The sequence below is a fragment of the Leuciscus leuciscus genome, assembly GCF_965113295.1.
Source record: "Leuciscus leuciscus genome assembly, chromosome: 12".
In the NCBI taxonomy this organism is placed as follows: domain Eukaryota; kingdom Metazoa; phylum Chordata; class Actinopteri; order Cypriniformes; family Leuciscidae; genus Leuciscus; species Leuciscus leuciscus.
Window position 1 is genome coordinate 9,241,507 of NC_138736.1, and position 18,234 is coordinate 9,259,740.

At 35.4% G+C, this 18,234-nt stretch overlaps 1 protein-coding gene across 1 annotated transcript; it reads left to right on the forward strand.

Annotated features, from left to right (window-relative positions):
- Positions 1-14,067: 14,067 nt before the first annotated feature.
- On the forward strand, positions 14,068-18,026 carry sla1a (Src like adaptor 1a). The gene is made up of 8 exons (XM_082186358.1): positions 14,068-14,438; positions 14,995-15,096; positions 15,176-15,269; positions 15,466-15,552; positions 16,340-16,443; positions 16,572-16,703; positions 16,788-16,917; positions 17,003-18,026. Exons 2-8 carry the CDS (start codon positions 15,030-15,032, stop codon positions 17,205-17,207), a joined length of 819 nt encoding a protein of 272 aa, XP_082042484.1. The 5' UTR covers positions 14,068-14,438; positions 14,995-15,029; the 3' UTR covers positions 17,208-18,026.
- Positions 18,027-18,234: the final 208 nt, after the last annotated feature.

An 18,234-nucleotide genomic window follows, 5' to 3' on the forward strand; every position in this document is an offset into this window, starting at 1 on the left:
AAGTCAGTAGCAATACCTTGTAATTAATACGGAACTTTATAGGTAACGTTTATTTCTTACGCATCTGGTTATCTGCATCTCACCCCAAAGCCTCCGTTGCTAATTCCAAAACGCCATTTTAGAGCTAGTAACGGAGACTAAGCCACTGATAGCAGTCTAATTATTAGAGTTATTACTAAACTATTTTACTGATAAAATCGTCAGCGCAGCGCTTCACACGCCGTGTGTATGTGTCCGAACTGTATGTGTGTGCGTTTGAGTGCGGGGGAAAGCGCGAGGAAGAGATAGCTTTTCCATAAATATTAATTGCAAAATACACTATAAAAAATTGGTAGTTTTTATCCTATTGTTTACTATATTTTTTGCTTGGTCAGTCACTGGGGGGTTTAGTTCTGTGGGCTGTAAAGACCTATGAAATAACTGAAATCATTTGGCGAAGTGATATGGAAATGTCTGTTATGTGCCGATCAAGATCTGCCTAGAACTACTTTAGCCTGCGTTTCCCTGAAAATAATTGCACACCTCGTTCGTCAACCAATCAGAATCAAGCATTCAACAGCATCGTAGTATAAACACAAGACATATAAACATGGCTCAAGCCTCCAGTTCCATAACTCCCTGAGAATAGCAGATACACAGAAGCACATTTTTGTCTTTCTCTGTGAGAACCTTTTTTTTTTTTTCGGAGAAAAAAGAAAAAGGGAGTGGGCTTAAACTGAAAAAGAGTAAATGTTCCTTTGCTCTATTCAAACACTGGTATAATGGATTTCCACTTTGGCACAGTATACAAAATGCCAATGTGAAGTTCAAATACCACTCAGTTGTCCCTGAAGAGTGCTGTATTTCATGTTTCTGGGGAATACATTATAAAACATTACTCTTATTGTGTATTTCTCAGGTCTGTGTTAAACTGACCACTTATGGTCTCTTTAAAGTAGACTTGAGTTTATTGTCAATAAATTGCACTTTATTCCACCAGATGGCCAGATTGAAACAATAACCACATTGATGATATCATTGTTCTATAGCTCAATAAATGCCTTAAATGAACTAAATGGAATCTATTTGTTGCTTTGTCGTTGTAGCTAAAAGTCAGTTATTGTGTGATGCGAGAAGTCCCAGGAGGAAAGACTAATGAACACATGAGAACAAAGAGACTGTTATTTCTAACACAGAGCTACACAAAGGTCACTTGCTGGCAAAGTCAGTGAAGTGGGTTATTTTTTAAAGAGTAGGCAGGTGAGGACATGCACAACTCAAAGATCTTGCAGTTCTGTTACAAAAGGAAAGTGCATTTTCCCCTTTAATAGGATGAACTGCAGTATATGGATGTAAAGTTAAACTCATTCTCAAATGACATCTTTGACCTTTTTCAGTGAGGAAGTGTTTGGGTAAAGACAGAAATGGTTTGTTACAGAAGTTAAATGAACACAACTTATAATGATGTCCATCAGCTGACTCAAAACCAGATTTCCGATCTTATGCTGTTTAGTCAAATACAGTAGGGAAAAGAGCAGTTCACTTAAAAAACCTTGTTTTTGATTAAATGTCCAGTCATATCTCATTTATTCTAGTGAAAGCTAATTTGTCATTCCAGCTGGAGTAATGTGAACAATAACAGTGTGTTCAAATTAAAAGCTCAGATTCCTCTGAACATTGGCTTTGAATCAAATGCCTTAATAAGAAAAAGATAAACATCGGTCATTAAACTGATCTGCTTGAGTTTAATTATAGTTTTAATCAGATAGCAGACTCATTCATTCTCAATAATTTAAACTATGAACCAAAACTGTTCAGCATCAAATTATGCATTTCTACTGTTAAAGACCTTTAAACAACCCCTATGCCATGCAGTTTAAAGGCAATAATAGATGAATAGATGCATGTGGACCTAATTTTAATTCAATTTGGGAAAACAAGCATCTGCTAAAAAATTTCCAAACGGCAACCATAAAAGTCAAATTTAATTGATTCTGATAAAAGTGAGTAGAAAATACACATTTACGAAAAAATGCCAAAGGGCACTATTGATGTGAACTTTCCTTTTTGGCTTGCCAGTCTCAGATGAGGCAGAGAAAGTAGGCTGGATGCCAAAACCAACAAAGCATGGGAGAAAGATGAGATAGTTCTGCTGGCACTGAAGCCATGATGGCAAATATAACGCCTGCATGTACAACAGAGTTAAAGAGCAAAACTGTACTTTTTGTCCTGACATGTTAGAAGTCTCGTATGTTCGTCCAGGCTACATTTATTTAATCAAAAATACAGTAAAAACTGTAATATTGTGAAATATTATTACAATTTAAAATGTTCTTTATTCCAGTGATGCAAAGCTGAATTTTCAGCATCATTACTCCAGTCTTCAGTGTCACATGATCCTTCAGAAATCACTCTAATATGCTGATTTGCATTGCTTTATAATTTAAGTTTATTTTATTGTTTAGGTAGTTTGAAGTGAGAGCTGTCCTTGCTCTGTATGCTCCCCAGTAACCCAATAATGAGGTCTAGCTTTAGACACCTTAGAACTGAGAGTAATTGTTTTTGGTGGGCTTCACCGAATCAGTTGTCAAAACAAGACATTGTTAAGCTGGGTTTCCATCATTCACTAGGACGTATCTTGAATTAAATTATAGGCTGTAAAGATCTTGATGACTGAAACAAGTCTCTGTTCTCAAGGTTCCCTACGTTTCTACAGAATCAAGTGTTTGGAATTCATGGAAAATAAATAAAGCTGTTTAAAAGTAGCACTGTCTGTGCTTTCAGTAACTTCGCCAAAATAATGTTTGTTTTTACAAAAAGAAATCACCCCTTAATAACGGCAATAACTGATTTGTTTGTGGAAATAAATATTTGGACAGATTGTCCATAGATATTCATATCCTTTCCCCTTTATGGCCAGCACATTAGTGCTGAATTGGCTGATCTGCACAAAGATTAAAACAGTCTCTGTTTTTATTCATTTATTTGTACTTTACGCTCCACAAACTTAAAAAATGGCATAGGCTGTAAACAGAGGCTCTTCAGTTTGTAGTCCTAAATTCAAAAGAATTAGCATTTGTAAGCCGTATGTTTTCTATTTTTCACTTTTTAGTAAAATAATGTCTGTAGTTAGGATTACCTCACTAAAAAATGGGGACTAAAGCTTTCAAACTTTAGGGATACAAAAAACATGGTAAAAAATCATAAAGAAGCTATCATAAAGATAGAAGTCTATACAATTTGTACTTTAGTCATATCACATCTTTGAGTGAGGAGCACCTGAAATTTAAAGGTAGCCTATGTAACTTTTGGCCCTCTAGCGGTTAAAAAACAAAACTGCATACATTTTGCGTAAGAACATTGTTTTGGCTTCGGTTCTGCATAACTGTGCGGATGAATATAACTCTTCACAATAGATAATGCTTTTCAATTTACTCTAAGCTACATATGGCAATTAGCCTGGGAAAACCCAGACAACTTCCGGCAAATTTAGATTTGCTCTGCAAGTAGTCTGGCAAAGAGCTCATTCAAGCCCATTTCTAATCCGTCGAAATCGCGGCACCAATCAGAAACGTTGGGGCGGGCTTTACACAATGACGATCGCTCTGATTGGTTTTAGGTCTATCCAATTGCGCCCAGAGGCATTTGAGCGACGTCCGTTGGTGAAGCGCACCAACTTTTAAATGCATTATTATATTCAAATTGCAAACGCATGAGGACAGTCTCCATGAAAGACCCACTGGCAGATGAACGTGCTACTACATTTCTCTCCGAAACGGTAGGAAATTAAATTAGATTTAATAGAGGATTTTAACTGTGACAAGATGATTGACAGGGCAGTTTAGGTGACAGGATGCACGCGACAGATCCGTCCGATAAAGATGACGAAGTAGTATGTCCCAAAGCTTGCATACTTTTTTGCTACACATTCAAAAGTAAATACCTTTTCTTCACAAAAAGAGTACATACTTTTATGGCGTAGTGTAACTTAGGCGAATTGGGACGCAGCATATGGCTTTACACGATGACGATCGCTCTGATTGGTTTTAGGTCTATCCAATTGCACCCAGAGGCATTTGAGCGACATCCGTTGGTGACGCCCCTTTGGAAATGAGTTATTAATGAAGCTTTGCCAGACCATAACTACATTTTCTACTGAGAATGGTCTGGTTTTAACCAGGCTATATGGCAATTTAACTGTTCAATAAAACCCCTTACTCACCTGTTGAGTAATAAAAACACCATCTCTGCGTTGCTATTTCAAATCCCTCAGTTTTCACCATCTCCGAAGAGCCAAGCCGATGTTGATTCTTGTTATATTACGAACTCTGTCATGTTCCTTTTTGCCAGCAGTTCGGCGATTTGTTTAAAATGGGAGATTCCCCGGAGGATGGAGATTTAGCTGCTCCATGTTAAACTTTCTCACTCGTTGTGACAACTAACATTTGCCACTGCCACAGTATACTCTCATCAAAGTAGCCGGAGCAACTTTTCTAGATTTACAGATATGACTAGACACACATGGGCGAGTGACGTTTATACGCAATTTCCAGCGAAAACCATCCTGTCAGATCTAAAATATAAACACTTATGATAGGCTTACCATAGAGAATCAGGGTTAGACAAAAATGTTTTGGAAGAAGGATTGATGATGTATTAACCCTTTATTTAAATTTAGTTAATTTCGAGCAAAAAAGTTACATTGTGTACCTTTACTGTAACTTTTACATTTATTTTGTGGATAGTGTATGGCTACATCTAAAAACGTAATCTCTGTGAGTCATGGCTTTGTTAACATCTAGGCTGATATTGTTCTTTAAAGACAACCAAAAGTGTTGAGAGGGGTGAAATCTGGTCACTGGTGACTCCCAGAGATTTGTGTAATTCATTGGATAATCTTTGTAATCCTTATGTAGCAACTTGTTAGCTTCAGTTTCAAAATTCCCATTTGAGGTATGACATTTGGCAATTATGTTTCTCTTCAGTTTACCACAGACCTTATTTTACTCATAAAAGAAAATATTCTACAAATCCATTAGAAATTCCTGAGGGAACCAATGGTCAATTAATCTTCCTGGTTGGCCCTCTAAATTAACGTCCTGACTGAACAGCTTCATATGCATGCATCTTTTAATTGTTAGATGACAATGTGAACATGTTTAGTAATGGCTAAATTGTAACTATTTTTTATGTATTTAAAAACGGCAGGAATGGAATAATTGAGCTCAGTGCTTCCCTAGTCTGAGGAATTCACTCTGTCCCTCCATGTATGGTCAAATTCAGCCACATTTCCCTTTTTTTTTCACCGTACACTTCAGCCAAATGATAGAGCTTGTTTTGTTTCGGGTCCTCATTTTAGATCTGATCTGACAGCTGGCCTTTCTGGTTTTAATAGCCCTGGCAACAGAGCAATGCTTCTGTTTGGATATTTCCTCAGTCCAATTCCAGATGCAGAGTGAAATGTTTGGCCGGTTCCAGAGGACATGATTGCACAAGTGCATAAGTGGATTCGCTCCCCCAAACTAAACAGGACAGCGATCAGCTCTTAAATACTGTTTAGTTGCTCATTCTGAGAAAATCACCATCTGTTAACAGAGATGAAGCGCAAAATTTCCACATAGACCAAAATAATTGAGAACACCGGTAGTACACTAGTTTCCCTTCTTTATCCAACTTAACATAAATAAATATGTGGACATAAAGTATATCAGATTTGAAAAATATATAAAAGTTGAAATTATTATTATTTCATATATTATACAAAGCTTCTGCTCAGTAAAAAATAGAATATTAAAAAGAACAAATATTAAATTAATATTAATACTGAAATACTGAATGACAGAGAATATTAGGTAAAACCACTGAATAGCATGACCGATCAATCAAAATCAAGTATTGCAGAGAGCCGTGTAATAATAGTCTTTAATATATGGTCCTTTTGTAATCCTGGCAATAAACCTATACGTCAGTGTTTGCAATAAATGCAAGTTAGCATAAAACAGACCATCTCTGAGTCTTGGATTATAGGCCAGAGATAGAATCTTAATGGCATGTCCCTGTTATTATAATAATCCTCACTTATGTGTCATTAAAATACCTGGAGGATCTCTGCACTAGAGAGTTGGGCTAACGACTATGACTCTGCTTCTGCAAAGCGTTTATTTGCTGCTAGTCAGTATTCTGGAATATTTAAAAACAGTTCACTAATATATGTGACATGAATGCATCCGATACAGCAGAAACATAAGCTATTGTAGATCAGAACTGAAAATTCATCATTGCCCTAACTCCGTAAACTTACGATGACAGATTCTTGTTGCAAGTTAAAGCGAGGTGAACACACAAATAATAGCCTATTCAAATAATTTCTCATCCAAAACTCTTATTCTGACCTCAGTGTTTAGCCCACAGTTGCATTTGGGTGGAACAGGCTACATCTCTTAGAGTAATTTATAGATACACAATTTAAAGCAGCTCTGTTATATTTAACGCATGGAGAGTCATTGGTAAAAAATAGAAGTGAATACCAGCGTTCTATGGTTTGATTCTCAAATAGATGCTGCGGTCATTCCTATTATGCAGTATCTCCTTATATGTTAATATATTGGATGAAATTGTAGTTTTATTTTTATTACGATAGCATAATTATGTAGATGAGTTTAAAAAAAGTTCACTATTTGGTTTGAGTGAACGTTGCCATTTTGTCATGTCAACGATTGCTTCTAACATTCAAAATTGCCAGTTTATTAAGCAATAATGTTAACCAAGATGTTTTCTTGGTAATGCTGCTTTAATTTGCAACAATTTATAGGTTCTTCCTGTGTCCTCAATTTCACTTTCCGTCCTGTGAGTCTTTTGTAATATGTAATGTTCCAAAATCCAGGGTACAGTTGCAAGGGTTTTCTTCAACCAGCCCCATTTCCTAAAAAAGACAATAGACATTTTGAGTGTGTCATAAAGCATTAACAGTGACATTGTGTTATAGTTAGTCTCAAACATTCCATCCTGTTAGATGATAATATAAAAAATATCTATATGAATTTGTTGATACCCCAATGTAATCTATCTGGCAATCACTAAGCAATGGCAATTATTACCATCCTGTTAACCCTTACGAAAAATAAGTTTATTCAAGTGTGCTATTAGTATACTTCTTTTAAACAATAAAATAAGAAAGTATACTTTCAGTCTACTTTTTATGTACTTCTCAGAAATATACTTCAAATTCCACTTAAGTATACTTGACATATACTGACAGAAAAGTCTAAGTATATTTGGCCTATACTTGTTGATCGAGATATACTTAAAAGTTTAATTATTCAAAGTATACTTGGCTTGTAGTTGTGTTAACTCTTTTGATCGAGTAGCCTATTAAATATACTTTTTTTACATAGTTTTTCATATACAGTCTTATGAAACTTTGTTTGAAAAGATTGATTAAAATATTGATATAAAACAGATATGTTTCTAATTCTGCGTATCTGAATTTTTGTGTAGGCTAGTCCACTGGTAGAGTACATAGGAATTTACTCTAATTCTACTTTACTCTTTCCCCACCATTGACTGAATTTTCCAGCTATCCATGTTTTCACTGTTATACGGTAGGGGCGCTATGACACATCTTCTAGTACAGAATCTCTGGATCAAAACACAGGAGAAGAAGAAGCTGAAACAAGTGATAGAAGATTGCTCACTCAAATGAAAAAATAATGTAATCATGAAACATTAAACAGCTTGTAAATCAAAACTGCTTAATGTTTTCAAATGAAATGAAGCGTAGGCCTAACCCATGAAGAGAAAACGACTGAACTTTGGGGGTGTTGGACTCGATCTACTCCACCTGTGTTTGATCATCGTTCTGAATCTGATCAAGGCGTAGTCTTTGACAAAAATGTGATTTTCTCAACTATTTTGTTTAAAATGTTGCCTTTCTTTATGAAACTTACCGACATTCAAGTGTTGATAAAAATGATGCATGAAGCTAATAAAATGTTTTTAAAATTAAAGTAGAGTTAAAGGTATTTTTCAAGTATAAAAAATAACATTTGAACATAGTAGTATAGGCCTACTGCAAGTGCAAAAATTGAATATAAATAGTAAACTATAAGTATAATGTTAAGTTCACTTAAAGAAAACTTATAGTATAAAACTACTAAACTAGTAGTTTACTGAGAGTATACTTCAAAGTTGCTACAAGTATTAAAATAGTAAACTACTAGTACACTCATAAGTTCACTTGCAGTACAAATGAGAAACATAATTATGAACTAGTTGTGCACTTAAAGTTTACTACTGTTACACTTATAGTACACTTAAACATATACTTTTATATACTTCAAGTGGGCCAATTTAGTCCAAAGCGATATTAAAATAGTACACTTACAAGTTTACTACTAGTACATATTGACATTAGTATACTTACTACATAAAGTATACTTAAAAATATACTTGAACATTACTCAAGTATACTTCTTAAAATGAACTTGAAGTATTTTCGTAAGGGAAGTTCCTTCCTGATGTCTTGCCACTCTGTAAATAATCAAGTTATTAATAATAAAGCTGAAGTATGTGAGTTTGCAAAGAGCATATTTCTGAAAGTCTGCCTGGTATGCCGTTTCACTATACAAGCAAGTTCATTTTATAAAAGTTTAAAGCTTAATACATACCAGGAATGAGGAAGTTAAAGGAATTTTAGTTCCATAATCAAAAAATGAGGTAAGGCTTATTTATAAGTGCATGTTTTTACCATTTGCACAAAAAAGTTGATTACAAGGGCAGTCTTAAATGCATGAACATTCGGGTATATTTGATGTGAATAACATGAATCCTTTGAATCTAGCGTGTTTAAAAACAGCTTCATCCACCACAGGACGGCTGTAGTTTTGTTTTTGCTAGAGGCAGCCTATTACTGTGAGACAGCTCGGAGTCATTAGACCTGGCTAACACTGAACTCTGCCACGTGTTCCTGCTTCAGCACTGCTGAGTTCCATCTCTGTGTGATGTTATACCCACAATGCCTAATTTGCAATGTGACTTAATCACCCTGTTCTATGTCAGAGTTTCCACTGAACTCTACATGCATTGTGGCCGCAGTCTACATGAGGACCGTATCGGCTGTGGTCTGCCTCGAGCTCTGGAGCCATTAACACGTCATATTAGGCCTCACAGGAAATAACAAAAAGACAAGATTAACGTTGAAGCATTGAAGCTATTTAAAACTGAAGCCTGCAAAGTTAAAAGATAACACGTATTATAATAACATGAAGCTACTAGTTTCAATATTCTAGCTATATACTCTTATAAAATAAATATTCTTTATTGGCATTGATCCATGAAGAATCTTTAACTACCATTGAATCTTTCCATTGGCAAAAAAAAAAAAGTTTACAAATTGTTTACTGAAAGGTTCTTAGAAGAACCAAACGGGTTTGCAAACTGGGCTGAATAGATTTGCCATGCACACCAGAAGTGTTTTTGTGTCCTCATACACTGTTTATTGGTTGTTTTTCTTCGTGAACATGCGATAAATGTATGTCTTTGACCATAGGCCTTTACCGCGTGTCGTAAAGAATTTCTGCTCGCATTACTGTGGATTGATGCCAGAGAAGAAAATTCCACCAGTTAGTTGAACTTAACAATAAACGTAAATATTTAAAACGGTTTATTTAGACTTGCACGATACTCTACCGTGTATGTCATCTTTCATTATAATGTGTAACATTATCTGAGAGATGTGATTGTCAGCGATGCCGGTAGTCATGAGATTAACAAGCGTGTGCAGCTCAAGTTACTACCAGAGGAATAATAGGACTGCTTTAAAGCAACACTAAGGAACTTTTCCTCTTCGGTCCCCCTACAGGTTGGAAGCGGAATTGTCCATTACCGCTGTCGTAAATAATTTCGCCGCCCGCAGCCGACTGTTGCACGCACGCTCGCTGTTTATCCAGCACCGGCTTTGGAATGAACGATGTCCACAGACAAGGTAGAGTATGATGCATGATTTCATGAAAGTATGATGTATTGCGACATCAGAAACGAAGAAAAACTAAATAATGACTATTGTAACGCTGGACGTAAAGCAAGTCAAATTTGTAGTTTTCTTATGTCTCATTCGAACTACAGAAACGCGACCCAGTTTGGCAAACTTGCATAGTGTGGTTATAGCAGATAAAGGACCGCAAAGCGAATCCAGAAGTGCCTTTCACCCTGTTACGACTTGATGAACCACTGATACGATTTTGGAAACATTATTTTAAGGTAAAACATTTTCCTTAGTGTTGCTTTAATTATATTTCTAATATCAATTTGTTTAATTTTTCAACTATATTTATTATGATTAACCGCCCATTTTTGTCTACAGTATAATGCTCTCCGATCATTGCATTCAATTTTTTTTTTTTTTTTTTTGCCAGCCACCGCCATCTTTTTTGAGCATTTTCACCACATTTTCATTGCCCCAGAATATTTTGTTGTATAAATATCTGAACATGATGAAAAGAAAGAACAGAGCCTCCGCTTTTAAACAAAAAACCCTGATTAATTGTAGCTTAATATATTCTTTTTAATATATTTTATTTTTTTATGTCGAAAAAAAAAAAACGCTTGTCAAAGACTACATCCAGATCGGATTCAGAATGATGATCAAAACATAGATGGAGCAGATCGAGTCCATCAACACCCCAAAGCTTTACAATCCTATAGCTCGTCCTGGGTCGACATTTCATTCTGTAACATTAGGCAGTTTTTATTTGCTGTTTGATGATCACGTTATTTTACATGCATCTGCTTACACTATTGTTTGTTTCTGCTTCTTCTTTTTTTCTGCTTGTTTCTTGTTTCCACAATACTCAATTAATGATTCTAAACTGAGGTTGGTGTCTTTAGAAGAAGTATCTGTGCTGAATTTTACATAAATAAATCACACCAATCCCGTACTATGAGCACAGCCATTGTTAAAGGCTACAGACGAATTTTTTTACGCTCATATTTGAAGCTTCCGCTTTGCGTACGTGGAAGTGCCTATTGTGTTGCTTTTTCCCGTTTTCCATGTTTTAAAATGTTAAAACGTGTCTAGAGACTCAGTTGTACCGTTGCTCTCACTGATCGTTTGGTCTGAAGAGTCTCTAGTCTGTGCGTAATTCAGTTTGATTGGGACACTTTTTATCAGTTAACCGGAATTCACCCTTAACAATGCCAGACATTCTCAAGAAAATGACACCTTCTCTCTGTTAAGCATGTTAAGCATGAGCATATAAATTCCCACTCTGTGCATATTGAAAACACTCAGATGAAATCTTGCACTGCTTTGCAAAAAGTTGAACTACTGACGTGATTGCCATTAAAAATGCTACTTTTAGTTAGGTACTCTCCAACACTGCATTGAAAATATGAGTAAAGAAGACCTTTTGAATCGCATACAGGAGAATATGTATTGTTTTTAAAATAATAATAGAATGTGCTTTCAGACGCAACAGGTTTATCTGTCAAGTCTGAGTTGTGTGAATTCCATGTGCTGTTTAAAAATAAGAATGAAAATTAAAATGTGATCTAGCTAAATGTGTCACTGCTGTGATTAAGAGAGCCATATTTGTGGTATTGGCAAAAGCTGGTCTGTAGCTTTTGGCAGTAAATAGAGTTGAGAAGGGGTGAGAAGCGTGCGGATTGAATATGCAGTTGATCAGAAGAACAGCACTGATGGCTTTCCCAGACTGAGAAGATCACTCCGAACATTTTTGACTCCAATTCCCTGTCAAGTGCATTTGAGAGAAATATTTTTGAATGGAAAAAGACATTAACATGCAAGCCACAAACTAAGCTTTTGGAAATTAATTTTCTACTTGATCATTTTTAGGGTTTAATTATCATGTTGAGCATAAAGAAAAGTAATGAGGCAAACAATGTGAATTAATGATGAGATTAACTTGTCTCCACGTGAGCTGAACTTTTTAATCCTTTTTTGCTCATCCAATTATGATGCTTTATGAGAGCACTAGAAAAGAGAGACACAGCTGAGCTTTAATCTGTTAAAACCTCAGAGGATATAAGATCAGTTTTCCACAAAATCACAAGCAAGTAATCAGCACAAATGATATCTAAAAGAAAAGAAAAATGGTCAACTTGGGCTCAGATCAGTCAGATATGTAATATAATATATTGTTGACTAAAGATATTATGACGAGTATAACGTTCACTGTAACGATGACTAACGATATAACAATGACTATAACGATATAAAGTTGACTTTGATGATGACTACAATGATAAAATGATGAGTAAAACGTTGACTGTAATGATGACTAACGATATAAGAATGACTATAACGATAACACTGACTATGACGTTGACTAATGATAAAACGTTGGCTAATGATATAACGATGAGTATAACATTGACTGCAAAGATGACTAACGATATAACAATGACTATAACGATATAACGTTGACTATACAATGACTTTATAAACAGATATTTCTGGTGTGATATCTATTCACAAATGTAATTAAATGAATATGTCTTTTTTAGGCTTCTCAACTCAGCTCACATCAGTTCTTTATCCCAGTTCCCCTGGCCTGATCTGTTGTGGTTAATTTAAAACGTTGATGACTGCATCATCAGTAATGAATGTGACCTGTCTAAAATCAAAATTTTGCATCAAGGATCCAGTTCACAATTCTAGAAGTAAAAAAGTAAAAAATAAAATAAATACACACATATAGGGGTTTTGGATTGCAAAACTAATAAAATATTGTGACTGATATCTGGGAAGTATTTCTTTTTTCTGATTGTCCCTTGTGCAGCCCTATGAATATTCAGCTGACTAGTTCAATCCAAGTACGTCCTTTTCTCTGTGTCTGAGACTTGAACTTCTCTTATTTGTACTTTCACACTAAATGCACTTCCATGGTGCATTTAATAACTTAGTTAAATGCGTTCATATTTTTTGACTATATATAGTGAAAAAATATTAACGTATTTGTACGTTATTAACGTAAATATATCAAGAGTTCAGATGCAAAAACCTCTAAGTGCCATCTGAAGTTTTCTTCTAGAATGATCATTTTTATCAAGCTCGTTTATTTAAGTTCAGTAATTTCACTTAAATGGCAATTAATAGGTCATTTCCATTGCCATTTAAGTGAAATTACTGAACTTAAATATACGAGCTTCATAAAAATGATCATTCTAGAAGAAAATTTCAGATGGCACTTAGAGGCTTTTGCATCTGAACTCTTCATATATATATATATTAACGTAAAAAAAAAATTTTTTGGCATCAAGTATACTATATATATGTATATAAATATGTTGTTTTTTTTACTTTTTTTTTTAAAACTTTTACTTTTACGTTAAAATATAACGCATTTAACTAAGTTATTAAATGCACCATGGAAGTGCATTTAGTATGAAAGTACAAATAAGAGAAGTTCAAGTCTCAGACCCAGAGAAAATGACGTACTTGGATTGAACTAGTCAGGTGAATATTCATAGGGCTGCACAAGGGACAATCAGAAAAAGAAATACTTCCCAGATATGTCACATTAGTTTTGCAATCCAAAGCATACAACTGGTTGATACAGTGGAGATTTCAACCTAAGGTAATAAAATAATACCCACTTCTAAGCATTTCACAGTTTGTATCAGCTGTAAATCTTGATAAATGGATAATATAGTTCTCCAGAGGCTTAAATCTATGATATCTTTAGAAACGGAACATTAAGATGATTGTGTAGTGTTGATTTTATACATGTATAAGTAGCATATGGAAGTGCACAAACAATTATGCATCATGGTCAGACAGACTTCCCTTTTCTCTGGCTGTCTGAAAATGTACGAAATGGTCTCTCATTTGAAGGATAAATGGTAAGCAATTCTGCAGGGTTGTATGTTCTGCACTAGATTACATTTTGTATGCTTAATGACCTTTTAATGTGTAGATATAGGCGTTATGCTTCTGAGACACAGAAACTCACACTGTAGAAGCACTCACACCCAGACCTTCACCCACTAGTGCCATACACAGGAAGTTGCACAACACCCATGAACAATCCAAACTGAGCGCTCAGAATCACATATTTAAACCTCAACTTAAACATTGCAGATTGTGCTTATTTGCATTAAATAATCCTGTGTTATATGCATTAAGAATTTGTAATCATTTCTGTTGGTGCACGTTGAGGGGATGAAGGAAGACATAGTTAGGGAACTCTTCCTCATTTTACCAGAGGAAGTATGTGGCTATGTTCTGTTTTCAGCCGACTAGCGCTCAGTTTAGATAAGCCTGCAGAGAAGTGCAGGCCACTCAGAACTCAACTGCTGTTACGGCTGGCCTTCGGTCGGAGACCAGGGCAATATTTCTTTACTCTAAACCACCTGCTTCTACTTTATTTGAGACCAGCCACCCAGAACTGAAGCTTTGCCCTCTGGAGGAAACATGGATATTTAACTGCTTAAAGTGAGAGGTAAGAAAACGAATTTATGTGCCTAGCATATTTCTGTTGGTGTGGAGTGGGAAATAAAAAGAGTTTTGACATTTATAGGCTGTTTCACTGGAAAAAGAAAGAGTGTCAAGTGTTATCCATTGAGATTTATCTACCTACAGTAACCTCCCCCTCTAAATCATATTTACAATAAAAATTAGCGCGCAATAAAGATCGTGCGCATACCACTTTGATGTTTTTATGTAAAAATTCAGCATTCATTTTGAGGATGAAGGCCATCATCAGTGTAAATGGCATTTTAAGTGACGAGGCTCAAATAAACAGGTCAATCTAGGAAAAAATGGAGCATATACAAAAGTTTTGTTGCACTGTAAAAACATGAGTTAAATAGTTTGTGGAAAGACCTTGTTAGACCTTGGCTCTCCGCAGCTTCCCCTTCTATTTTTTCTCAGCGATAACACATTAGTTGAGAGGAAGTTGCAAAATTAAACCGGCTGTTGCATTTGCTGTTGGACTATCAAATGCATTGCTCAAACGCTCCATTGTATAAACATGAAATATGCTTTTTAAATTTCAGAATCTGTAGAGCTGCGGGCTCTATAACCTGCCATCATGGGCAATGTGATGAGGCCGGAAAAGTCGAACCCAGAGCCTAACAGCTTTGACACCATGTTTAAAGGTAAGCTATGGTTCTTCACCTGCTGTATACCTAAATATGTTTTAATGTGAGTCTTTGACATAACTCATATTGTTTACAGACTGTGACAGTCTTGTGGTGCTGGCTGATTATCCGTGTCGTGACATAAGTGTACCTATCTTTAAGATTGGGGACAAACTCAAAGGTCTTTCAGAGTAAGTGTTCTTTTAAAGAAATGTAATGTGTTTCATGCTATCTAACAACAAACACCTGTAATATATAATACATCAGCACCTTGTGAAATGCATCTTTTATTTTAACATTCATGTGCACATATACTGTATAGTTTATATGTACGCATACAATCTAGAAAAATGTATTTTAATGTACACGTCAATGAATGCTTTACAGAGATGGTTGCTGGTGGAAAGTGCGTTCTTTTCTAACAGGAACTGAGAATTACATTCCAAGTAATCATGTGGCAAAAGTTTATCATGGGTAATTATGAACTGATTATCCTCACTTATCTACTGAATGTTTCATGATGATCCCAGAAATTCATTTCCAAATGCAGAATATCACCTGGACAGAATACAATACGTACTGAATGATCAATGACGTGAGACAATTTTGCTGCAACATCGCTTTCAGAACATTTAGAAAGTGCAATACTTTCTAAACTGTCTTCTATATAAGGTTTGGGGTCGGTAAGATGTTTTCTAATGCTCACAGAGGCTGCATTTATTTGATCCAAAATACAGTAAAACACAAATTTTGTGAAATATTATTACAATTTAAATAACCTTTTTCTTTTTTAATATATTTAAAAATTTTCTATTATGCTGATTTGGTGCTCCAAAAACATTTCTTATTATTATCAATGTTGAAAACATTTGTGCTGCTTAATAATTTAGTGGAAACCTTGATGCATTTGATTTGTTTCAGGATTCTTTGATGAATAAAAAGTTCAAAATAAAAGTTTGTAACATTAGAAAAGTCTTTACTATCCATTTTGATTGATTTGCATTAATTCATGATTTAATTTGATGATTTAAAATAAGTGAGTAAAGTATTAATTTCTTAAAAAAAAAGATGTTGTGACCCCAAAACCTTTGAAGTGTAGTGCACATATTTTGATTTAACTACACACTCCATGTAAACTGTGTCATATGAAACACTGAACTTAGTTCTGATATACTAAGGACTAAAATAATCCATTTTTTTATTGAACTGGGATTTTCAATTGGTAACATCATTTCCTCTTTGGCATTTCTTGTTTCTAAAGATGGCTGTTTGAGGGGGTTAGCAGACAGAAGGCAGAAGAGCTTTTGTCATTGCCTGGTAACAGTGTCGGGTCATTTCTAATTAGAGAAAGTCCGCAAGAGAGAGGTAAGTACCAGGAAGTGTCTTGCATGTATTCACGTCAACCAGTTTATATTGCAAAATGGTGCTCGCACATATTTCGGTGTCAGCAGAAGTGCAAATGACACTGCAGTCATGGCTACTGTTCCCTGCAGGTGTATATTCTCTCTCTGTGAGACACAGGACCGTGAAGCACTATAAGATATTCCGTCTGTCTAATAGCTGGTACTACATCTCACCACGGCTTACCTTCCAGTGTCTGGAGGACATGGTCAATCACTACTCTGGTGAGACAAAGCTCTCATGCTCTGCTTGTAATGTAGAATGGGTGTGTGATGCATTAATGCTGATGTGTTTCGGTTTCCCCTCAGACTCGTCGGATGGTATATGTTGTGTTCTCAGTGCCCCGTGTCTCGCTTTATCTAACCCTGCCCCGAGCTCAACCCAGGAAGCGCCACCTGTGGTGATGCGCCGTAACATGGATTGGAAGAAAGTGAATAAGTATGTCTCTGTCTTTTTTAGATCATGCTAAGCTTCAATGTGAGCTGGGAATGATTGGTGTATGAATATGTCTTCACATGAATAGGTCTCAGCTTATGAGCCCAAGCGGACTGGATACTGTGGACAGCAAAGATAACATGATGAGCTACGGGGTGAGGAGCAGCATAGCTGCCTATCTGTCTTTAACATCAATACCTGAGCCAGAGAGCGCCACAGGCCGCAAGAAGAAGAGCAAGTCTATCTATGTGATGCCTGATCACAGTAATATGAATTTAGAGGAAAACTATTAGCTTATGACCACCAATATGTAATAGTTTTGCATCGGACTAGTCGAATCTTTCACATACATGTCCAGGTCACATTTCACCCTTAAATCAAATTGCATAAAGAAAACCTATTTTAGGACTATTATGATTTGTGTGTGTGTGTGTGTGTGTGTGTGTGTGTGGATGGGTGGGTGTGTGTGATAATTTCCATGAAATTTAATTAGGATGTGTTTGGATGTTGAACTTTTTTCTTAATATTCCAATCTCCAATCTCAGTGGTTGAGTCATTAGATTCTTATAAATGTAATACAATGGCAATACAATATATACAACTGTGATATGTAAATATTTTACCATTTAAATTCAAATTGCGTTGAAATGAAAAATGTCTTAAAAATCCTATTAGGACAATATAATTTATTTATTTTAATTTTGGGGTGAAAATGACCTACACATGCTCCTGGTGGGTGTTTGTGAGATTTATCCTATGGCAATTTCAATGTTTCAACTTCACTATTAAAGTAAATCAAGAAAAATGCACACTACCTTGTGACATTTTTAGGGGATGTACCGGTACATGCTTTTTATTGTATTTTTTAACTTAACTATTAAGCACAATGTTTCTCCCTTATAAACACTGAAGCCAAACATATATGTTATTGAATTATGCAGCAAAAGAATGTTCTGGAAACAATTTTATATTGCAGTACTTGATGAGACGTTTTATGGATATTTGTGAGAGTTTGTAAATTTGAAAGCATTTAATGTACATATGTCTTTATAAAAGAGCCACTGCTATCTTTCATCAAACTAATAGGTTTAATTAAAGGAATGAGGAAAGAGCTGAGAGACTTTCTTTTATATTTTAATAAATATTTGCTTTTGCAAAAAAGAAAACAAAACTGTTTAATATTTTACATTTAAACTGCAGTGGAGAAACACATTGAGCCTCTATCCTCTATCCAAACAGCCACACAAACAAATTCTCAATGTCATAGTAATGTGTGGCCCATGTTGTTCATACAGTGCATTATTCTAATGGTAACCATAT